Source organism: Carcharhinus amblyrhynchos, chromosome 2 (genome assembly GCF_965287045.1).
Source record: "Carcharhinus amblyrhynchos chromosome 2, sCarAmb.v2.hapA, whole genome shotgun sequence".
In the NCBI taxonomy this organism is placed as follows: Eukaryota; Metazoa; Chordata; class Chondrichthyes; order Carcharhiniformes; family Carcharhinidae; genus Carcharhinus; species Carcharhinus amblyrhynchos.
The window spans coordinates 41544037-41568850 of NC_137325.1; the positions used below are offsets into that span (position 1 = coordinate 41544037).

The 24814-nt window shown below is 44.1% G+C and overlaps 1 protein-coding gene across 11 annotated transcripts in view; it reads left to right on the top strand.

Annotated features, from left to right (window-relative positions):
* Nucleotides 1-24814, top strand: part of tbc1d7 (TBC1 domain family, member 7) — a 74191-nt gene that overhangs the window by 34156 nt on the left and 15221 nt on the right. For all 11 annotated transcript variants that reach the window (XM_080204943.1, XM_080204917.1, XM_080204898.1 and 8 more), the window contains 3 exons: nucleotides 2523-2710; nucleotides 5640-5777; nucleotides 10316-10461. In XM_080204943.1, the coding sequence (XP_080061069.1) occupies nucleotides 2523-2710; nucleotides 5640-5777; nucleotides 10316-10461 (472 nt within the window). The remainder of the gene's footprint in view (nucleotides 1-2522; nucleotides 2711-5639; nucleotides 5778-10315; nucleotides 10462-24814) is intronic.

Genomic DNA, 24814 nt, shown 5'->3' on the forward strand with positions numbered 1-24814 from the left:
GAAGACAACAAACCACCCTTCAACCACTACCTACCCATCAACATCCCTATCAGGAAGCCCCCAGGAATCAATCCCCCCTGCCCCCACCGCCTAACCTCTTCCTAGTAGCCCATTTGCTACCCCGAGAAAAAAGACTTATTTGGCAACAGTCACACAAAAGCTCCCCAGCCAGGAAACCCAAAAACAAAACGCTCTAACGTGCACACTACCATGACATCCTCAACCACCAGAAATGCAACAAAAATTCCCAACCTAACAGCCCCCTCCCCCAACACACACCACCTCAAAATACAGTAGAATCCATGCCCCGACTACCTTCTTCCTTTCGAGGTCTTGACCAAGAAGACAGCAAGTTCCACAATATAAGGGCAAGGCATCACACTAGGCAACAAGGGTTGGGTGTAAACTGAATGAGAAGAGGCAGAGATTGAAGATATGGGGACATGTCCTTTCTCTGTCCGACCCCAAAACCTTAAACTAGTTTATTAGCTCCTACTACTGGTCGTTTTAATTTCCTGATATTATGGTAGGATCTACTAATTTTTTTGGATTATGTACATTTTCGTCTCCTCATATTCTTTAAATCTCTGGACCGCGGCTTGAACTAACAAGTTTCTGACTGAGACAAAAGAGTTAAGGGTTATGGGGAGAGGGCAGGAATGTGGAACTGAGCCACGACAGATTGGCCATGATCTTATTGAATGGCGGGGCAGGCTCGAAGGGCCAGATGGCCTACTCCTGCTCCTATTTCTTATGTTCTTATGTTCAAAGCCACCAATTGTTGATTAACAACACCTCCCACTTTACTGAGCAAATGAATATGTAATATATGCATTTATAGTATGATCATGTTAATCTTAGCGCTTTGAATATAAGGTAGAATAAATCAGAAGTTTTGCAAAGTGCCTAGCAAACTGTTGAACTCAGCTGTGGATCTTGGTGATTGAGTTTTTTTACATTAACCCTATAATTTCCTAATTTGTGAGTGGGAAAGCGAATTGCATGGAGGATGCGGAAAGTCTGCAGAGAGATTTAGATAGGCCAAGTGAGTGGGCAAGGATCTGGCAGATGGAGTATAACATTGGCAAGTGTGAGGTTATCCACTTTGGAAGGATTAATAATAAAATGGACTATTATTTACATAGTGAAAAATTACAACATGCTACTGTGCAGAGGGACCTGGGGGTCCTTGTGCATGAATTGCAAAAAGTCAGTTTGCAGGTACAGCAGGTGATCAAGAAGGCAAATGGAATGTTAGAACATTACAGCGCAGGACAGGCCCTTCGGCCCTCGATGTTGCGCCGACCAGTGGAACGAATCAAATGACCCTCTAACCTAAACTATTCCAATGTTATCCATATGCCTATCCACTGACCATTTGAATGCCCTTAAAGTTGGTGAGTCCACAACTGCTGCAGGCAGGGCATTCCAGGCCCTTACTACCCCCTGAATAAAGAACCTACCTCTGACATCCGTCCTATAATTACCACCCCTCAATTTAAACCTATGTCCCCTCATGTTAGCCATCACCATCTGAGGAAAAAGGCTCTCGCTGTCCACCCTATCTAATCCTCTTATCATCTTGTATGCCTCAATTAGGTCACCTGTTAACCTTCTCTTTAATGAAAATAACCTCAAGTCCCTCAGCCTTTCCTCATAAGACCTTCCCACCATACCAGGCAACATCCTGGTAAACCTCCTCTGCACCCTTTCCAATGCTTCCACATCTTTCTTATAATGCGGCGACCAGAACGGTACGCAATACTCCAAGTGTGGCCGCACCAGAGTTTTGTACAGTTGCAACATGATCTCACGGCTCCGAAATTCAATCCCTCTACCAATAAAAGCTAACACACCGTACGCCTTCTTAACAACCTTATCAACCTGGGAGCCAACTTTCAGGGATCTGTGCGCATGTACACCAAGATCTCTGCTCGTCGACACTACCAAGGGTCCTTCCATTAGCCCTATATTCTGTACTCCTGTTACTCTTACCAAAGTGAATCACCTCACACTTTTCCGCATTAAACTCCATTTGCCACCTCTCAGCCCAGCTCTGCAGCTAATCTATGTCCCTCTGCAAACTGTAACATCCATTCTCACTGTCTACAACTCCTCCGACTTTGGTGTCGTCAGCAAATTTACTAACCCATCCTTCTACACCCTCATTTAGGTCATTTGTGAAAATGACAAACAGCAGTAGCCCCAAAACAGATCCTTGAGGTACATCACTTGTAACAGGTTGAATATTTCCCATCAACCACTACCTCTGTCTTCTATCAGCTAGCCAATTCCTGATCCAAACTGCTAAATCACCTTCAATCCCATGCATCTGCATTTTCTGCAGTAGCCTACCATGGGGAACCTTATCAAACGCTTTGCTAAAATCCTTTATCGCAAAGGGGATGGACCTGAACCACTATCAGATCAGCCATGATTTTATTGAATGGCGGGCCAGACTCTAGGGGCTAGATGACCTACTCCTGCTTCTATTTCTTATGTTCTTACGTTCTTATTTAAAGGTATTCTTCCTCCTCACTATGAATCACACTCTACTGTGGCAACATTTAGAAAGGAACAGTACCAAGATTTGTTGCAAGCATTGCAAGTTATTCGGTTTGTTCAAGATTCCACCCCACAGGTTTGGGTTTATCTCCGAATGTACCAGTTGGAGTCTGGAACATTGCCCCGTCGTCCATCTCAGTCACTGGTCAGTCATGTTCTGCATTGTTTGTTTTTATTGAATCCTTGGTGTTTGACTTACTACATGCATAATACTATTGGTTGTTTCACAGTGTACCACAACTTGTACTAATTTGTTATTGAAATGGTATTCAAGTACATTGGTTAATGACACTGAACCGGTAACCCAGCATATGAGGGTTCAGCGATTACCTTTTACATATTTTAAAATTGAATTCAGTAGATCAGCTAATTTTTGGGCTAGCAGTAGAAAAATGATACAAAAACTACAATTCGTTGTTAGATCTCCAGCTTATGTAATGAGGCGGGTAGAATTAGGGACCTTGTGTTGAAGGATCCTCTTGGGGAGAGTGATCATTGTATGGTGGAGTTTCTGGTGCAGATGGAGGAGGAAAAAGTAGGTTCCCGGACATGCATCCTTTGTTTGAACAGAGGGGAGTATGGTAGGATGAGAGAAGAATTGGCGAATGTTGACTGGGGGAGCGCGTTGGAAGGTAGGTCTGCTGAGGAGCAGTGGAGGATCTTTAAGGAGATCTTTCTTGGTGCTCAGCAGAAATTTATTCCGATGGTTAAAAAGGACCGTAGGAGGAGAGATAGTAAGCCGTGGATAATGAAGGAGGTGAAGGAAAGTGTTAAAAGCGGAGGCGTTTAGAGTAGCTAAGAGTAGTGGGCGAGAAGAGGATTGAGAGAGGTTTAAATGTCAACAAAGATTGACAAAGAAGTTGATAAAGAAGGATAGGAGAAACTATGAAGCTGGGCTAGCGCTTAATATAAAAAAGGATAGCAAGAGTTTTTATAAATATATAAAAAGGAAGAGGCTGGCTAGGGTGAATGTTGGACCCTTAGAGGATGAGAGGGGGGACTTAATGGTAGGGGGTGGGGAAATGGCTGAGGTCTTGAATAACTTTTTTGTTTCGGTCTTCACGGAGGAGGTTGTGAATAATTTGCCAGGTGTTAGTGATGGAAAGGTGGTAGGACTGGAGGGTCTCAATGACATTATTGTTACTAGAGAGGCGGTGCTCGACAGACTGGAGGGACTGATTGTGGACAAGTCCCCAGGACCGGATGGAATGCATCCGAGGGTTCTGAAAGAAATGGCGGAGGTGATAATGGATGCCTTGGTGGTTATTTTCCAGACGTCGCTGGATTCCGGGGAAGTGCCGGAAGATTGGAAAACGGCTAATGTTACGCCGTTGTTTAAGAAGGGTGGCAGGCAAAAGGCAGGGAATTATAGGCCGGTTAGTTTAACGTCTGTTGTAGGTAAAATGTTAGAATCCGTCATCAAGGAGAAAATAGCGAGGCATCTTGAGGGGAATTGCTTGATAGAGCAGACGCAGCACGGTTTTGTTAAGGGGAAGTCGTGTCTGACGAATTTATTGGAGTTCTATGAGGATGTGTCTAGGGCGGTGGATAGAGGAGAGCCGGTGGATGTGGTCTTTCTTGATTTTCAGAAGGCGTTTGACAAGGTACCTCACAAGAGGTTATTGCAGAAGGTAAGGGGGCATGGAGTTGGGGGTAGGGTGTTAGCGTGGATAGAGGATTGGTTGTCAAATAGGAGGCAGAGAGTGGGGGTTAATGGGTGCTATTCGGATTGGCGGTTGGTGACTAGTGGAGTGCCCCAGGGGTCGGTGCTGGGGCCTCAGCTATTTACCGTTTATATAGATGATCTGGAGGAGGGAACCGAGTGTATGGTGTCGAAATTTGCTGATGACACCAAGATTGGTGGAACGGCAAATTGCGCGGAGGGTGTGGAGAGTCTGCAGAAGGATCTAGATAGGCTGGGCGAATGGGCCAGGAACTGGCAAATGGAATTTAATGTTGGCAAGTGCGAGGTGGTTCACTTTGGTAGGAATAATGGTAGGAAGGACTATTACTTACATGGCGAAAAACTGCAGCAGGCGACGGTGCAGAGGGACCTCGGGGTCCTTGTGCATGAGTCACAAAAACCCAGCCTGCAGGTGCAGCAGGTGGTCAGGAAGGCAAATGGGATGCTGGCCTTCATAGCGAGGGGGATTGAATATAAAAGTAGGGAGGTCTTGCTGCAGCTGTATAGGGCATTGGTGAGGCCGCTGTTGGAGTACTATGTGCAGTTTTGGTCGCCGCACTTACGCAAGAATATTTTGGCCTTGGAGGGAGTGCAGAGGAGGTTTACTAGGCTGATACCGGAGTTGAGGGGGTTGAGCTATGAGGAGAGGCTGAATAAACTAGGCTTGTACTCATTAGAGTTTAGAAGAATGAGGGGAGATCTCATTGAGACATATAAGATGATGAATGGGTTGGATAGGATAGAGGTGGAGAGACTCTTCCCGCTCAGAAGGGACAGTAGGACTAGGGGGCACAGCCTCAAGATAAAGGGGGGGCGGTTTAGAACGGAGTTGAGGAGGAACTTCTTCACTCAAAGGGTGGTGAATCTCTGGAATTCTCTGCCCGTTGAAGTGGTGGAGGCTGCCTCGCTAAATATTTTAAGACGTGGGTTGATGGGTTTTTGATAAGCGAGGGGATTAAGGGTTATGGGGAGAGGGCGGGAATTTGGACCTGAGCCACGACAGATCAGCCATGATCTTATTGAATGGCGGGGCAGGCTCGAAGGGCTAGATGGCCTACTCCTGCGCCTATTTCTTATGTTCTTATTCACTAATGCCTTTTAGTAGGAAAAACTTGCTGTCATTTCTTGGCCTACCTTGTGTAATTGTTATGTCTCTTTGTGCTGTGTGAAGTGGCTCAACAAATGTTATAAGAAGTTGCTACAAAGTAGAGCCTCTTACTACCTTCTCAAGCCAGCTAGAGGAGAGTGTTGTAAATGCACTCTTGCCAACTTCACTAATATTTTGGTGGTTAAATACCCCCAAAAAATCTTGCCAATATTATGATATCCTGATTCTTCAGCAGTCATTCTGGATTTTTAAAAATGTTACTAGTAAATTTCTTTATCTCAGGAACCAGAGGATGCAGTGTTTATTGCAGCAGCAGAAGCAATGGAAGAGATGGTGGAAAACGATGTAGATGCCTACTGGCTAGTCAAATGCTTTGTGAATCAATTCAATAATAAATACGGTGATTCAGTGCCTCATTTGGTAAGTGACATATGAAACAATGTAATTGTTGATGTATCTGGCAATGAATAACCAGAATGCAGTAAAATGAGCAGCAGTGACCATGAGTGGTAATTGTTTAAAACTATGTCTTATGAGCATTCTCATATAACATTACAGCACAAACAGGCCCTTCGGCTCACAAGTTGCGCTGATCATATCCCTACCTACTAGGCCTATCTATAACCCTCAATCCCATTAAATCCCATGTACTCATCCAGAAGTCTCTTAAAAGACCCCAACGAATTCGCCTCCACTACCACCGACGGCAGCTGATTCCACTCATCCGCCACCCTCTGAAAAACTTGCCCCTGGCATCTCCTCTGTACCTACTCCCCAGCACCTTAAACCTGTGTCCTCTCATAGCGACCATTTCAGTCCTGGGAAATAGCCTCTGAGAATCCACCCGATCTATACCTTTCAACATCTTATAAACCTCTATCAGGTCACCTCTCATCCTTCATCTCTCCAAAGAGAAAAGACCGAGCTCCCTCAACCTATCCTCATAAGGCATGCCACCCAATCCAGGCAACATTCTTGTAAATCTCCTCTGCACCCTTTCAATATCTTCCACGTCTTTCTTGTAATGAGGTGACCAGAACTGCGCACAGTACTCCAAGTGGGGTCTGACAAGGGTCTTATAATCTTATTGGCATTATCTCCCAACTTCTCAACTCAATCCCTCAATTAATGAAGGTTAGTACACCATACGCCTTCTTGACCACATCCTCCCCCTGCGAGGCCGATTTAAGAGTCCTATGGACCCAGACCCCACGGTCCTTCTGATCCTCTACACTGCTAAGAGTCTTGCCCTTGATATTATACTCCTTCATCCCATTGGACCTGCCAAAATAGACCACTACACATTTATCTGGGTTGAAGTCCATCTGCCACTTCTCCGCCCAGTCTTGCATCCTATCTATGTCTCACTGCAACTTCTGACGTCCCTCCAGACTATCCACAACACCACCAATCTTCGTGTCATCAGCAAACTTATCAACACATCCCTCCACTTTCTCATCCAGGTCATTTATGAAAATTACAAACAGCAAGGGTCCCAGAACAGATCCCCGGGGCACTCCACTGGTGACTGACCTCCATGTAGAAAAAGACCCATCCACAACCACTGTCTGCCTTCTGCAGGCAAGCCAGTTCTGGATCCACAAGGCAACAGCCCCTTGGATCCCATGCCCACTCACTTTCTCAAGAAGTCTTGCATGGGGGACCTTATCAAACGCCTTGCTGAAGTCCATATAAACCACATCTACCACTCTTCCTTCGTCAATGTGTTTAGTCACATTTTCAAAGAACTCAACCAGGTTCGTAAAGCACAACCTGCTCTTGACAAAGCTGTGCTGACTACTTTTGATCATACTAAACTTCTCTAAATGTTCATAAATCCTGTCCCTCAGGATCTTCTCCATCAACTTACCAACCACTGAGGTTAGACTCACCGGTTGGTAATTTCCTGGGCTATCCCTGTTCCCTTTCTTGAATATAGGAACCACATCCGCAATCCTCCGGAACCTCTCCCATCTCCATCGACGACGCAAAGATCATCGCCAGAGGCTCTGCAATCTCTTCCCTCGCCTCCCACAGTAACCTGGGTTACATCCCATCTGGTCCCAGCGACTTATCTATCTTGATGCAATTCAGAAGTTCCAACTCATCCTCTTTCTTTACGTCCACATACTCAATCTTTTCAGTCTGCTGCAAACCTGCAGTACAACCACCCAGATCATTATCCACCGTGAATACTGAAGTAAAGTATTCATTAGGCACCTCTGTCATTTCTACCGGCTCCACACAAACCTTTCCCCCTTCACCTTTTATAGGTCCTATTCCTTCACATCTCATCCTTTCACTCTTCACATATTTGTAAAACGCCTTGAGGTTCTCCTTAATCTTACCCGCCAAGGCCTTCTCATGACCCCTTCTGGCTCTCCTAATTTCCTTTTTAAGCTCCTTCCTACAACCCGTATGCTCCTCCAGATCCTTAACATCGCCTAGCTCTCTGAACCTTCTGTACACCTTTCTTTTCTTTCTGACTAGGTTCATTACAACCTTCATGCACCACGGTTCCCGTAACCTACCAAAACCTCCCTGTCTCATCAGAACTTTGTCGTGCAGAGCTCCAGACAAATATTCCTTGAAAATCCGCCACCTTCCTTCAGTACTTTTCCCCAAGAATACCTCCTTCCAATTTACTCATCTAATTTCCTGCCTTACGGCTTCATATTTCCCCTTACTCCAGATAAACACTTTCCTAGCCTGCCTGATCCTCCTTCCAATGCTATCGTGAAGGAGATAGAATTTTGATTGCTATCCTCAAGATGCTCCCCCACTGAGAGATCCAACACCTGTCCAGGTTCATTAGCCAGTACCAGATCAAGTACAGCCTCTCCTCTCGTAGTCTTGTCCACATACTGTGTCAGGAAACTCTCCTGAACACACCTAACAAACTCCTCCCCATCCAAACCCCTTACCCTAGTGATATTCCAATTGATGTTTGGGAAATTAAAGTCTCCCATCATGGCAACTCTGTTATTACTGCATCTCTCCAGGATCTGTTTCCCTATCTGCACCTCAACATCCCTGTTACTATTGGGCGGCCTATAGAAAACACCCAGCAAAGTTACCAACCCCTTCCTGTTCTGAACTTCCACCCACAGAGAGTCTGTAGACAATCCCTCCACAGCGTCCACTTTCTCTACAGCCATGACGCTACCCCTGATCAACACCGCCACTCCCCCCCCCTCTTTTGCCTCCCTCCCTGTCCTTCCTGAAACATCTGAATCCCAGCACCTGAAGTATCCAGTACTGTCCCTGAGTCATCCAAGTCTCTGTAATGGCCACCACATCACATTCCCAAGCAGCGATCCATGGCTTACGTTCATCCGCTTTATTCACCACACTCCTGCTGTACTTGGGAGTCCTTGTTCAAGATTCTCTTAAGGTTAACGTGCAGGTTCATCGGCAGTTAGTAAGGCAAATGCAATGTTAGCATTCATGTCGAGAGGGCCAGAATGTAAGAACAGGAATGTACTTCTGAGGCTGTATAAGGCTCTAGTCAGACCTGTTTGGAGTATTGTGAGCAGTTTTGGGCCCTGTATCTAAGATAGGATGTGCTAGCCTTGGAAGGGATCCAGAGGAGGTTCACAAGAATGATCCTGGAATGAAGAGCTAGTCGTATGACGAATGATTGAGGACTCTGGGTCTGTATTAGTTGGAGTTTAGAAGGATGAGGTGGAGATCTTATTAAAACTTACAGGATCCAGCAAGGCTTGGATAGAATGGACATGGAGAGGATGTTCCACTCGTAGGAAAAACTAGAACCAGAGGGCACAACCTGAGACTAAAGGGACGATCCTTTAAAACAGAGATGAGGAGGAATTTTTTCAGCCAGAGAGTGGTGAATCTGTGGAATTCTTTGTTGCAGAAAGCTGTGGAGGCCAGGTCATTGAGTGTCTTTAAGACAGAGATAGATAGGTTCTTGGTTAATAAGGGGACCAAGAGTTATGGGGGAAAGGCAGGAGAATGGGGATGATAAAAATATGAGTCATGATTGAATGGCAGAGCAGACTCAATGGGCCAAGTGCCCTAATTCTGCTCCTATGCCTTATGATCTTGTGGCATTTGTAATTCACTCCCGAATTACTGATTGAGGCTGAAATACTCAGCTCATTTAAAATGTACCTGGATCTGCATCAGAATTGCTGTAACCTGCAAACCCTAGACCAAGTACTGGAAAGTGAAATTGAAATCATCGTCATAGAATCATAGAGTCTCTGCGATGCAGATGGAGGGCATTTGGCCCATTGAGTCTGCACTGACAACAAACCCACCCTATCCCTGTAAACCCATGTATTTACCCTTCTAATCCCCCTGACACAAAGGGACAATTTACCACTTAATTCGCACATCTTTGGAGTGTGAGAGGAAACCAGACCACAGGAGGAAACCCACACAGACATTGGGGGAATGTGCAAACTCCACATAGACAGTCACCCAAGGCCAGAATTGAACCCTCATCCCTGGCACTGAGAGGCAGCCGTGCTAACCACTACGCCACTGTTCCTCCCTAAAGTGAGTAGTTAGTTTCTGTTTTGGCTGGCACAGACATGATGGGCTGAATGGCCTCTTTCTGTGCTTAAGCTTTTCTATGGCTCTGAATACTCCAACTAGTGCTGAATTTCTCACTTTAACATTCTCTTTGCTCCTAATCTCATGACAATGAGCTGAATTCATTAAATGCTGCTCTGTTAAAGTAATATTTTGAATATAAACATATTGAGTAATGGCTCTTTTGTGATTTCTTTGATTACCTGCAGTTTGTTCACTTCGCTGTTTCATACAGGGAATCATTTACATACAAATAGAAATTTAGTTCTTGTATCAAATGGTATTTGAGGAGAAATAATAACTTGGAACAGTATTCTGAATGTATCCTCCTTTGTCATAAAACCATGCCATGAAAAGAATAATTGAGAATGTGTATTTGTCTTTAATCAACGGAGCAGCCAAAGAGCCTTGAACATTACCTGAGTCTAGAAGACAACAAACTCCTCACTCACCTCAAGACATGCTCAGCAATGAGTAAGCTCCCCTATGACTTATGGTTCATGCAGTGTTTTGCAGGCTGTCTACCTGAATCCAGCCTTCAAAGGTAGGTATTCTGTTACATTAGTAATTATAATGTATCTTCATTTTTAATAAAAATGAATTGATATACTGCATTAAATAGGTGGTTTTATGGGTGGAATGGTGAAGTATGCCAATAACATTGTGATTATTATGTATGTTGATCAGCTTCTATTTCATGAGAAACTGTTATTTTCTGTACTGTCCAATGTTATCCTGTTCTTGAAAGATAGTCATGTATTTATAAACCAAGAAATTCCCTTTGACATACAACCGTTGTTGTCAAGTGAGGTAGCCAGTTTTTACATAAGCAAGATCCCATAAATAGACCTGCGATAAATGACCACTTAGTTCTTGTTGGCAGCAGTTAAGGGAACGTTATTGACCAGGAGTTCTGCTTTTGAAAAAGTCTCATACAATCTTTTAATGCTGACCTAAATTTATGATGGTTTCTGTAATGTCTTGCTTGTAAGAAGGCATCTCTGACAATCCAGCAGTCCCTAAAAACTGTACTGAAGTTTGGATTATGTGTAAAAGTCCTGGAGTGTGGCTTGAACCCATAAACACCTGGGTCAAGTTTGGATGATACGTTTCCTTGGCAGTCAGTTTTATATCCAGCACTATCTGGTGTGAAAGTTGTGAGTCCATATAACTTTTCCTCAGAGATGTTCCAAGATTTTGATTTTGTGAACAAAGAAAGAGAGCCATTATTATTTCCGAGTCAAGATGGAATGTGACTTAGAACATAGAACATTACAGCGCAGTATAGGCCCTTCGGCCCTTGATGTTGCGCCGACCAGTGGAACCAATCTAATGACCCTCTAACCTAAACTATTCCAACATTATCCATATGCCTATCCAATGACCATTTGAATGCCCTTAAAGTGGGAGACTGGATGATTGACAATCTTTCCTTGATATATTTGTTTATGGGATGTGGGCTTCGCTGCCTAGACCAACATTTATTACCCACCAATACTTTCCTTGAGAAGGTGTATGCCTGATTGAACTGTTGCAATCCATCTGGTATAAGTAGACCCATAGTGCTGTTAGGAAGGGAGCTCCAGGATTTTGTTCCAGTGACAGTGAAGGAAAGGCAATATATTTCCAGGTCAGAATGGTGAGTGACTTGGAGAACTTCCAGGTGGTGGTTTTTCCATTTATCCATTGCCCTTTTATATGGTAGCAAGTCATGGGTTTAGCAATTTCTGTCTCAGGAATCTTGGTGAGTTCCCACAGTGCATCTTGTAGAGCATATACACTGCTGTCACTGTGCATCATTGGTTGATGGGTACTGATCAAGCGGGCTGCTCTATCCTTGATAGTGTCAAGTTTCTTTGACTTTTGCTGGAGCTGCACTCATCCAGATAAGTGTTCTATCACATTCCTGACTTGGACCTTGCAGACAGTCTTTAGGAAGTCAGGAGGTGGGCAGGTAGTGGCACACTGGTATTATCACTGGACTAATTATTCTCGTTAGCATTTAGACGAGTGTTTGAAATGCCATAGCCTACAAGTGCTGGAAAATGGGATTAGGATAGATAGGTGCATGATGAATGGCACAGATGAGCCAAGGGTCTTTATTTGTACTGACATTCTGCACCTTTTCTAGCTTCAGTGCCCTCTCCAAGTGGCCTTCAACATGAAGGAGTATAGATTCATCAGATTGGGGAGGGAGGATGGAGGAGAATTTCTTTGCTCATATTTGACCTGATGTCAGGAGACTTCATGGGGTCTAGATGTGATGTTGAGGACTCCAAGGGCAACTCATTTGCAAAGATATGCCACTGTGGCCAGGAAATGCTCTGGGGATCTGGGTTTGAATCCCACCATGGCAGTTGGTGGCATTTGAATCAACTAAAATAAATAAAATCTGGGAGTGTCCTGGGATGAATAGAAAACTGGTTAGCAGGTAGGAAGGAAACAGTTGGCATAAATGGGTCTTTTTCTGATTGGCAGGCAGTGACTAGTGGGGTACCACAGGGATCTGTGCTGTGATCCCAACTGTCCACATTCCCAATGATTTGGGAGAGGGAACTAAATGTATTATCTCCAAGTTTGGAGGAGAGGATGAATTGTGAGGAGGATGCAGAGATGCTTCTGCGTAGTTTGAACACGTGAGTGAGTGGGCATATACATGACAGATGCAGTATAACGTGGATAAATATGAGGTTATCCACTTCGATAGCAATAATAGGAAGGCTGATTTTTATTTGAATGGGTGTAAATTGGAGAGGTGGATACGTAGCAAAACCTTGGTATCTCATACATCAGTCACTGAAAGTAAGCACGCAGCTACAGCAGGGGGTAAAGAAGGCAAATGACGTGTTGGCCTTCAGAGCGAGAAGATTTGAGTATAAGAATAGGGATATTTTACTGCAATTATATAAAACGTTGTTGAGGCCACACCAAGAGTATTGTATGCAGTTTTGGTATCCTTATCTGAGGAAGGGTGTCCTTACAATAGATGGAAAGCATGCTGATTCTTGGGATGACAGATCAGTCATATGAGGAGAGACAAAGTCGATTAGGATTATATTCGCTGGAGTTTAGAAAAGTGAGAGGGGACCTCTTAGAAACTTATAAAATTCTAACAGGGTAAGACAGGCTAGATTCAGAATCAATGTTCCAGATGGTGGGGAAGTCCAAAACTAGGGGTCAAAAGTTGAGGATAAGGTGTAAACATTTTAGGACTGAGGTAAGGTTAAACTTCTTCATCCAGGAAGTGGTGCATCTATGGAATTCAGTACAATAGACAGTAGTCGAGGTCAAAATGTTGTGATTTCAAGAAGAAAATAGATATAGCTCTTGGGGCTAAAGAGATCAAGGGATATGAGAGAAAGGCAGGATCAGGGTATTGAATTTGACAATCAGCCATGATCAGAATGAATAGCAGCGCAAGCTCCTAGAGCCAAATGGCCTTTTAAAATTTATTTGTGGGACATGGGCATCGCTGGTTGGCCAGCATTTATTGCTCATCCGTACTTGCTCTTGGAGGACAGATGAAGGTCAACTGCATTGCTGTGGCTCTGGAGTCACATGTAGGCCAGACCAGTTAAGGACGTAGTTTTCCTTCCCTAAAGACATTAGAGAACCAAATGGGTTATTCTGATGATCAACAATGGTTTCATTGGTCATCAATAGATTCTTAATTCCAGATTTTTTTTATTGAATTCAAATTCCACCACCTGCCATGGCGGGAATAGAAACTGGGTCCACAGAAGTTTCTGTATTAACGGTCCTGCGATAGTACCACTAGACTGTCGCCTTCCCATCACCTACTCCTGCTTCTACGTTTTGTGCTTCTATGTTAAACCCATCTGGTTCATTAATTTCCTTTAAAGAAATTTGCTGTTGTTATTTGTTCTGACCCTCATGGGCAGCATAGTGGTACAGTGGTTATCATTGCTGCCTCAGCACCAGGGACCCAGTTCTGACTTTAGGTGGCTGTGTGGAGTTTACACGTTCTCCTGGTGTCTGCATGAGTTTCGTCCTACAGTCCAAAGGTGTGCAGGTTAGGTGAATTGACCACGCCAAAACTGCCCCTTTTGCCCTAAGATATGTAGGGAGATGGATTAATCAGGAAAATGCGTCTTCATGCAGGTGTTTATTATGGTGGCTTTTAGAGCACCCAGGCACTATGGACACTCTGTGGCCCTGGCTTGTTGTTCATCGCCAGTTAATTGTGAGGCATCAGTTGAGTAATCTTTCTTATCAGGATCTTTGAGTCCGGCTATATTGATATTTCTGCAGCATACTTTTTATTCTGCCTCTGCTGGTTTTGGACAAGATCACTGAAGATGGTAGAGTGAATTAGTTGGTGGTCAGTTTGGCAGTCGTCAGCTACAGTCATGGAACAGGTGATGCAGACATCTCTGCGGTCCCTCACTCAGACAGTGATGCAATCTATAAGGTGCCAATGCTTGGAGCAGGGCTGTTGACATGAGCACTTGTATTTGCTCCTCTGGTGGAGCAGTGTTTGTGGGTCAGATGGCAGTAGAATAGGGAGCGAGAGTGTAGGAGCACAAGAAGAGAAGTACTCAGCTGGAACAGCAGAACCCAGGAAAGTTTGAGTGGAGCATGGGGCGGTACAGTTACAATGTTGGCATCTACCCGGCAATGTGGAAAATTGCCCAGTGAGCCTTGGACGCAAAAAGCAGGACAAATCCAACCAGGCCAATTACTGCCTCATCAGTCTACTCTCGATCATCAGTGAAATAATGAAAGGGGTCTTCAACAGTACTATCAAGCAGCACTTACTTCGCAAAAACCTGCTCACTGAAGCTCAGTTTGTGTTCCTCCAGAGTCATTCAGCTTCTGACCTTATTGCAGCCTTGGTTCAAACATAGATAAAGAAACTGACCTTCAGAGGTGAGTTGAGAATGGCTCCTGTTGACATTTAGGCAGCATTAGAACAAGTATTGTATCAAGCAGTCCTGACAAAACTGGAGTCAACAGGAATGAGGGGAAAAATCTCCACAGGTTGGAGTCACAGCTAGCACAAAGGAAGGTGATTGTAGATGTTGATGGTCAATCATTTCAGTTCTATGTTGTCATCGCTGTAGTTTCTCAAGGCCCAACCATCTTCAGTTACTTCATCAATGATCTTCCTTTCATCATAAGGTCAGAAATGGGGATGTTTTCTTATGATTGCACAATGTTCACCATTTGTAATGACTTAGATACTGAAGCAGTCCATGTCCAAATGCAGTACATAAGAACATAAGTAAGACCAAGACAGTATCCAAGTTTGGACTGACAAATGGTAAGTAACATTCATGCCACACGAATGCAGGCAATGACCATCTCCAACATGAGAGGATCTAACCCTTGCCCCTTGACATTCAATGGGATTCATTGAATCTCCCATTGTTGACACCCTGGGGATTACCATTGACCGGAAACTGACTAACCATATAAATATTGTGGCTACAAGAGCAGGTCAAAGACCAGGAACCCTGCAGCGAGTAATTCACCTCCTGACTCCCTAAAACCTGTCTGCCATCTACAAGATGCAAGTAAGGAATGTAATGGAATACTCTCAATTTGCCTATATGAGTGCAGTTTCAACAACAGTCAAGAGGCTTGACACCATCCAGGACAAAGCAGCCTGCTTGATTAGTACTACATCTGCAAACTTCCACTTCCTCCTTCACTGATGAGCAGTGGCAGCAGTGTTACAATCTACAAGATGGACTGAATGAACTCAACAAAGCTCCTGAGACAAAATCTTCCAAATCCACAACCACTTCCGTTTAGAAGGGCAAAAGCAGCGGATACCTGGGAGTTCCCCTCTAATGGAATCACAATTCTGATGTTTGTCATTCCATCACTGTCACTCGGTCAAGATCCTGGAACTCCCCAAGAGAACTGTGGATGTAATTATGCCACATGGACTGCAGCAACTCCACTTTGAGGGAAATTAAAGATAGGGAATAGATGTTGGCCTAGCCAGTGACATCCAAATACCCTGAATGAATAAAAAAAATTACTGGCTGCAGGATTCCTGACCTCTGACTTGATCATCTTTAAAGATCACAGGGGCAGGGAACTGCAGACAGAGTAAGCTTGATTGCAGTGTACCCTGTATGCACCAAAGCTACATTTTGAAGTCTGTGGTTAAAGGTGTCGATTATCTTTTCTCACAAACAGCCAGAATTTTTAAAATGTGTCTCAGTGGTTTTCCTGTATTTCAGACATCATCTCATGTTGAAATTGATTTAACAGAAAAATTATTTTGCACATGGGAAAAATAATTGAGACATGGATAGAGCAGGGTCAGGAATGGATGTTGCAGGTTCCGGGGTACAAATGCTTTAGTCGGAGTAGAGAAGAAGGTAGAAGGGGGGGTGGGGTAGCATTGCTAGTCAAGGACTGTATCACAGTGTCGGAGAGAAAGTTTGATGAGGACTTGTCAGTTGAGGTAGTATGGGCGGAGATTAGAAATAGGAGAGGAGAGGTCACCCTGTTGGGAGTCTTTTATAGACCTCCTAAAAGTTCTAGAGAGGTTGAGGAAAGGATTGCGGAGACAATCCTGGTTAGGAGTGAAAGTAATAGGGTAATTGTTATGGGGGACTTTAACTTTACGAATATTGATTGGAGTTGCTATAGTTCTAGCTCGCTAGAGGGGTCAGTGTTTGTACAAAGCGTGCAGGAAGGTTTTTTGTCTCAGTATGTAGACAGGCCAACTAGAGGTGAGGCTATATTGGATTTGGTGCTGGGAAATGAGCCAGACCAGGTGCTAGACTTGGAAGTTGGTGTGCATTTTGGTGATAGTGACCACAATTCGGTTACGTTCACCTTAGTGATGGGAAGAGATAGGCATGAACCTCGGGTCAGCAATTTTAGCTGGGGTAAGGGCGATTATGAGGCTATCAGGAGTGAATTAGGAAGCATGGATTGGATTAGGGGATTACAGGGACTGGGAACGTCTGAAATGTGGAGTTTTTTCAAGGAGCAGCTACTGCGAGTCCTTGATAGGTATGTCCCTGTCAGGCATGGTGGATTTGGTAGATCTAGGGAACCGTGGTGCACTAAAAGAGTTGAGTCGATGGTTAAAAAGAAAAAGGAGGCTTATGTTCGGATGAGATTGGAGGGCTCAGATAGTGCACTAGAAAGCTTTAGATTGGCTAGGAGGGAGTTGAAGAGTGAGTTGAGAAGGGCTAAAAGAGGACATGAGAAGACTTTGGCTGATAGGATTAAGGAGAATCCTAAGGCGTTCTATAGGTATGTCAAGAACAGAAGGTTGGTCAGGGCAAGATTAGGGCCAGTTACAGACAGCAGGGGGAAGTTGTGTGTGGAACCGGAGGAGATTGGAGAAGTATTGAACCAATATTTCTCTTCGGTGTTCACGCAGGGGGACATGAATATAGCTGAGGAGGACATTGGGTTGCAGGGGTGTAAAATAGACAGTATTACGGTTGATAAAGGGGATGTGCTGGAAATTCTTGAGGGGCTGAAAATAGATAAGTCCCCTGGTCCGGATGGGATCTACCCTAGGATTCTCTGGGAGGCTAGAGAGGTGATTGCAGAGCCTCTGGCTCAGATCTTCAGGTCGTCATTGGTCTCTGGTGTAGTCCCGGAGGATTGGAGGATAGCGAATGTTGTCCCATTGTTTAAGAAGGGGAACAGAGACTTTGCCGGGAATTATAGACCGGTGAGTCTTACTTCTGTTGTGGGCAAGGTTTTAGAAAAAATTATTAGGGATAGGATTTATAGTTATTTGGAGTGTAATGAATTGATTAGAAATAGTCAGCATGGTTTTGTAGCGGGTAGGTCGTGCCTTACTAACCTTATTGAGTTTTTTGAGAAGGTGACCAAAGAGGTGGATGGGGGCAAGGCAGTTGACGTGGTATACATGGATTTTAGTAAGGCGTTCGATAAGGTTCACCATGGTAGGCTTCTGCAGAAAATGCAGATGTATGGGATTGTGGGTAATCTAGGAAGTTGGATCAGGAATTGGCTATCAGATAGGAGACAGAGGGTGGTGGTGGATGGTAAATATTCATCATGGAGTACAGTTACGAGTGGTGTGCCTCAGGGATCTGTTTTGGGGCCACTGTTGTTTGTAATTTTTATTAATGATCTGGATGAGGGTATAGTTGGGTGGATTAGTAAATTTGCTGATGACACCAAAGTTGGAGGTGTGGTAGATTGTGAGGAAGGGTGTCATAGTCTGCAGGGAGACTTAGATAGGTTGCAGAGCTGGGCCGAGAGGTGGCGGATGGAATTTAATGCGGAGAAGTGTGAGGTAATTCACTTTGGTAGGAGCAACAGATGTGTCGAGTATAGGGCTAACGGGAGGACTTTGAATAGTGTGGATGAACAGAGGGATCTAGGTGTGTGTGTACATAGATCCCTGAAAGTTGGGAATCAAGTAGATAAGGTTGTTAAGAAGGCGTACGGTGTCTTGGCGTTTATTGGTAGGGGGATTGAATTTAGGAGTCGCAGTGTAATGTTGCAACTGTACACTACTCTAGTGCGGCCGCACTTGGAGTACTGTGTGCAGTTCTGGTCCCCGCATTACAAGAAGGATGTGGAGGCGTTGGAGAGGGTGCAGAGGAGGTTTACTAGGATGTTGCCTGGTATGGTGGGGAGGTCCTATGAGGAGAGACTGAGGGATTTAGGGTTGTTTTCGTTGGAAAGAAGGCGGCTAAGAGGGGATCTTATTGAAACATATAAGATGATTAGAGGTTTAGATAGGGTGGATAGTGATAGCCTTTTTCCTCGGATGGAGAAAGCTAGCACGAGGGGGCATGGCTTTAAATTAAGGGGGGGTAGCTACAGGACGGATGTCAGGGGTAGGTTCTTTACCCAGCGGGTGGTGAGGGATTGGAATGCCCTGCCTGCTGCAGTTGTAAATGCGTCTAGTTTGGGGGCGTTTAAGAGATCTCTGGATAGGTTTATGGACGAAAAGGGATTGGTATAGGCTAGTGGGTCATTGTTTTTGTAACTGGTCGGCGCAACATCGTGGGCCGAAGGGCCTGTTCTGCGCTGTAATGTTCTATGTTCTATGTTCTATAATGAGTTGGATTGTGAAAAAATGACCCTTTTGTCAAATAGCCTGCCTTTATGGTGGGAAATTTGAGATTCAAGCAGAATCTACTGCCCAAGCAAGCTGCAGTATTGCCGCTACAGTTGCAGTGTAAAGAGGATTTGCTATACATTAAAAAAGATACACCTCACTCCAAATCTTATCTGTTTCTCTCATAAAATGCATGTAACATGAATTGCATCAGGCAATATTAAGCTTTTCCTCCACATCAGAGATCCTCATGATGGATATATCATCAGCTGATAGGCCTAGATCCTCATTGTCATACCACCTTCTACAAAATGTACACCATAAACAGAACATCCTGCATTTGTTTTGTGAACAGTCTCACAAAAAATCCAACTTTTTTTTAAACAGGATCGCACGCATCCCTTACTCTTTTTAACAGAATCATACAATATCCTGTGTTTTTTTTAATGGGATACACAACATCCTGTGTTTTTTTAACAGAACCAGTTATACCAGTGTCTACTAGACAGTATTGAATATCTTGAATGACTGATGCATTTCAGTCTTGCATTAAAATTAAATGCAACTGCTGTGTAGGGCTTGTGTGCATGTAACTTGCAAAAACACCATTTATGTGGTTTTGGAGAGATGATGTGCCTTCTCCAAGCTCACTCTGTCCAGAAGACCCACTTCCTGCTCCTCAGATCCTATTCCCACTAAACTGCTAACCACTAATGCTCTCTTCTCATCACTATGTTAGTCAACTGTTCTCCCTGTCTGTCCAGATGTTGTTCCCCTCTCCTTCAAATCTGCCATCATCATCAGTCCTCTTCTCAAAAACATTCCTTGATTCCTCCATCCTTTCAAACACCCAGTAGTATTAGTAGAGGTAGGTACAATTTTGTCTTTTAAAAAGTGTTTAGACTGTTATGTGGGTAGAGGGATATGGGCTAAACGTGGGTAATTGGGACTAGCTTAGGGGCATGTTGGGCTGAAGGGCCTGTTTCCATACTATAAACCTCTATGAACCCCATCTGTATCCTTCCTTTCTTCTCCAAAGTCCTTCAATGTGTTGTCACCTCCTAAATCCATGCTCCCCTTTCCCAGAGCTCCATGTTTGAATCCTCCAATTTCCAATCCCATCATAGTTCTGAAAAAGCTCTTATCGCTTATCAAAGTCACAAATGTTGGAATGTGACAGAAATGAACTGTCTCTCCTTATCTTTTATGACTTGTCTGCAGCTTTGATATAGATGGCCACACCATTGTCCTCCACTTTTTTCCAGCTGGATGAGACAGCTCTCATTTGGTTCCAATCACTTCTATCTATTTATAGCCAGAGTGCCACCTGTAATGGCTTCTCTTTCCACTTTGGTGTTCTCTCAAATATCTTCCTTTTTCTCCAAGCTGCCCTTTGGCAACAGTGTTGGCTGTCGCCACCCAGTTCTATCTCTCATCCACCTTTTTTGACTCCTTCACTTTTGTTAAGCTACCAGATTGCTTATCCAACATTCAGTCCTGGGAAAGCAGAAATGTCTTCCAAGCCATTGTTTTTGTCCCCCATATACTTGCTCGAATCTCGTCCCTGTAACAGTCTGAGACTAATCCGGTCTCCTCACAATATTGGTGTCATATTTGACCCCAAGATGTGTTTCAAAACTCATATTCACTCAATTACTCACTTAGGTCTTCAATGCCTCCAGACTTGACTAATGCACTTCTGGCTGGTCTAATATTTTATTCTACAAAACCCTTGTGCCAATATCTTAACTCACATCATTCTATTTACCTACCATTTCTGTGCTCACTGACTTGCTAGACTCCCAGTCAAGCAATGTCTTGATTATAAAACTTTCATCCTTGTTTTAAAATCTCTCCATGACTGTTTCCCTTCCTAACTCTAATCTCCTGCAGCCTCATAACCCTCTGAGATATCTTCATTCCTCTAATTCTGGTCTGATTTTAATTGCAGCACCCTACCTGCCACTCAATTTGCTTTCTCCATTTAGTTCCATCTGACCTAATATCTCCTTAGGTGTCTCAGTGTCATATTTAGTTTTATAATGTTCAGAACATCTTGCAACATTTGATTACATTTAATGTGTTATATACACATAAGCTCTGTTATGTGTGTGGACACTCCCAAAATCCCACACAAGTTTACATTCCCCCATCCTGGTGAGTACAGACCACATTCCCATGATTTCAAGGCCCCTCACTCCTTCATTTTGTGCCTTGAAGATCAATTTACACAATGTCTATATGCAGCAAAGGACAGAGAGGTTTCTCTGCTACTATGAATGCAGGTTGAAAAGACCTTCATTATACATTTTCTTTCACGTGCTACCTTGCATTTACCTGTTTGCCCAGTGTTTTAAATTGTAAACTGACGGTGCAGTGAAGGCTAACTGTAGTTCATAATTTGAGTGTGCTGGCAGTTTCTAAGGGTGGTTTATACACTGTGTGTTATTTGGGGCTGTCAGTATGTGTCTGTACTTTGATGATCTTTGTAGTCATTTATCTATAGTTCTACTTAAGGAAAACAGTTTTTAAAAAGTTAGAATGTGAATAATGAAAAAGAGAGTGGCAATAAATTTTTACCTGAGCAAGAGGCTTTGGATAAACTTGATACAGATTAATATTTAAGAACATGAGAAGTAGGAGCAGGAGTAGGCCATCTAGCCCTTCAAGCCTGCCCCGCCATTCAATAAGATGACGGCTGATCTGAAGTGGATGAGTTCCACTTTTCTGCTTTCTCCCCATAACCCTAAATTTCCCTGTCCATCAGAAACCTATCTACCCGTGACTTAAATATATTCAGCGAGGTAGCCTCCACCGCTTCAACGGGCAGAGAATTCCAGAGATTCACCACCCTTTGAGTGAAGAAGTTCCTCCTCAACTCTGATCTAAACTGCACCCCCCTTATCTTGAGGCTGTGCCCTCTAGTCCTGCTATCCTTTCTAAGCGGGAAGAATCTCTCTACCTGTACCCTATCTATCCCCTTCATTATCTTATACGTTTCTATAAGATCCCCCCTCAGCCTTCTAAACTCCCAACGAGTGCAGACCCAGTCTATTTAGTCTCTCTTCATAGGCTAACCCCCTCATCTCCGGTATCAGCCTAGTGAACCTTCTCGGCACTCTCTCCAAGGCCAATATATTCTTCCGCAAGTGCAGCGACCAGAACTGCACACAGTACTCCAGCTGCGGCCTCACCAGTACCCTGCACAGTTGCAGCAAGACCTCCCTACTTTTATATTCTGTCCCCCTCGCTATAAAGGCCAACATTCCATTCGCCTTCTTGATCACCTGCTGCACCAGCAATGGGTTTTTGCGACTCGTGCACGAGGACTCCCAGGCGCCTCTGCACCGTAGCATGCTGCAGCTTTTCGTCTTTTAAATAATAATCCCTCCTACTATTATTTCTACCAAAGTAGATAACCTCACACTTGCTAACATTATACTCCATCTGCCAGGTCCTCACCCACTCGCTCAGCCTATCCAGATCTCTTTGCAGACTTTCCACACCCTCCATGCAATTTGCTTTTCCACTCATCTTCGTGTCATCAGCAAATTTCGACACCTTACACTCAGCCCCCTCCTCCAGATCATCTATATAAATGGTAAACAGTTGAGGCCCCAGAACCGATCCCTGCGGCACTCCACTAGTCACCAACTGCCAACCAAAATAGCACCTATTGATACCAACTCTCTGCTTCCTATTAGACAGCCAATCCTCTATCCATGCTAACACCTTACCCCCAACTCCGTGCACCCTAACCTTCTGTAGCAACCTTTTGTGAGGTACCTTATCAAACGCCTTTTGGAAATCTAAAAGCACCACATCCACTGGTTCCCCTCTATCTACCGCACTAGTTACATCCTCATAGAAATCCAATAAATTCGTCAAACACGACTTCCCCTTAACGAATCTGTGCTGCGTCTGCTCGATCAAACCATTCTTTTCTAGGTGCCTTGCTATTTCTTCTTTGATGACGGATTCTAGCAATTTTCCAACTACAGACTTTAAACTAACCAGCCTGTAATTCCCTGCCTTTTTTAAACAGCAGCGTAACATTAGCCGTTTTCCAATCTTCCAGCAGTTCCCTGGAGTTCAGCGAATTTTGATAAATAATTACTAAGGCTATCACCTCTGCCATTTCTTTCAGAACTCTGGGATGCATTCCATCTGGTCCCAGGGACTTGTCTACCTTCAGTCCTGTTAGTCTATCAAACACTACCTCTCTAGTGACAGTAATCGCATTAAGGCCCTCATCTCCTCCCATCCTTCTGTTTTTAATATCCGGCAAACTACTCGTGTCCTCATCCGTGAAGACCGAGGCAAAAAACTTATTTAAAGCCTCAGCCATTTCCACATCACCCACCGCTGAATCCCCCGTCTCATTCTCCAAGGGTCCAACATTCACTCTAGCCAGTCTCCTCCTCTTTATATATTTGTAAAAACTTTTACTGTCATTTTTTATGTTTAGAGCTAGTTTAGCTTCATACATCTTTCCTTTCTTTGTCACCTACTTAGTCATTCTTTGTTGATTTTTAAATCTTTCCCAATCTTCTAATCGCCCACTATTTTTAGCCGCTCTGAACGCATCAGCTTTTAATTTAATACTCTCCTTTATTTCCTTAGATAACCACGGCTGGTTATCCCTTCTCCTGCAGTCCTTCTTTACAATCGGAATATATTTCTGCTCAGTACCGAAAAAGATCTCCTTAAAAATCCTCCACTGTTCCTCAGCCGTCCTACCAACCAATCTGCGCCCCCAATCTACATTTGCCAATTCCGCTCTCATCATACTCCCCCCTGTTCAAACAGAGGACACAGATTCGGGACCCTACTTTCTCATCCTCCATCTGCATCAGAAATTCAGTCATACTATGATCACTCGTCCCAAGAGGATCACTCACAAGAAGATCCCTAATTCCACCTGCCTCGTTACACAGCACCAGATCTAAGATAGCTCTCTCCCTCGTAGGTTCCGTTGCATACTGTTTAAGCAAACTATCCTGACAGCATTCCAAGAACTCTTCCTCAAGCCCACCGCGTCCGACCTGGGTCATCCAATCAATATGCAGATTAAAATCCCCCATAATTATCACTGTTCCGTTTCTGCATGTGTCAATTGTTTGCTTGTTTATAACCCGCCCCACCTCAAAGTTATTATTTGGGGGCCTATAGACCACACCCACCATTGTATTCCTCCCCTTACTTTTCCTTACGTCCATCCACAACGATTCCATGCTTTGCTCTTTGGAGCCTATATCTTCCCTTACTACCGCCCTGATATTATCCTTAATTAACAGAGCTACCCCACCCCCTTTTCCCTCCTGTCTATCCTTCCTAAACACCTGATACCCCTGGACATTCAGTTCCCACTCCCTGTCACCCGTAATGGCCACTAGATCATACCCATTTATGCTGATTTGTGCCATCAGCTCATTCACTTTGTTCTGAATGCTTCGTGCATTCAGGTAAAGTGTCTTTATACCTGCCTTTATCTGGACCTTATTTGTAGAAACGCTACTAATCTCTCTCGTGCCCCCTACTCCTTTTATTAATGGAACATCCTCAACATTTACTTGCACACGTATCCTCTCCTTTACTTTAGATTTTGTAATTCCCACCCCCCGCCCCCCCCAATTAGTTTAAAGCCCTACCAACGGTCCTAGATATGCGATTCGCCAGGACTCTGGTCCCGGCACGATTCAGACGAAGACCATTCCATCTGAACAGGTCCCATCTGCCCCAATACTGGTGCCAATGCCCCATAAATTCAAACCCATTCCTCCCACATCAATCCCTGAGCCACACATTCATCTCCTTAATCCTATTTACCCTGCGCCAATTTGCACGTAGTTCA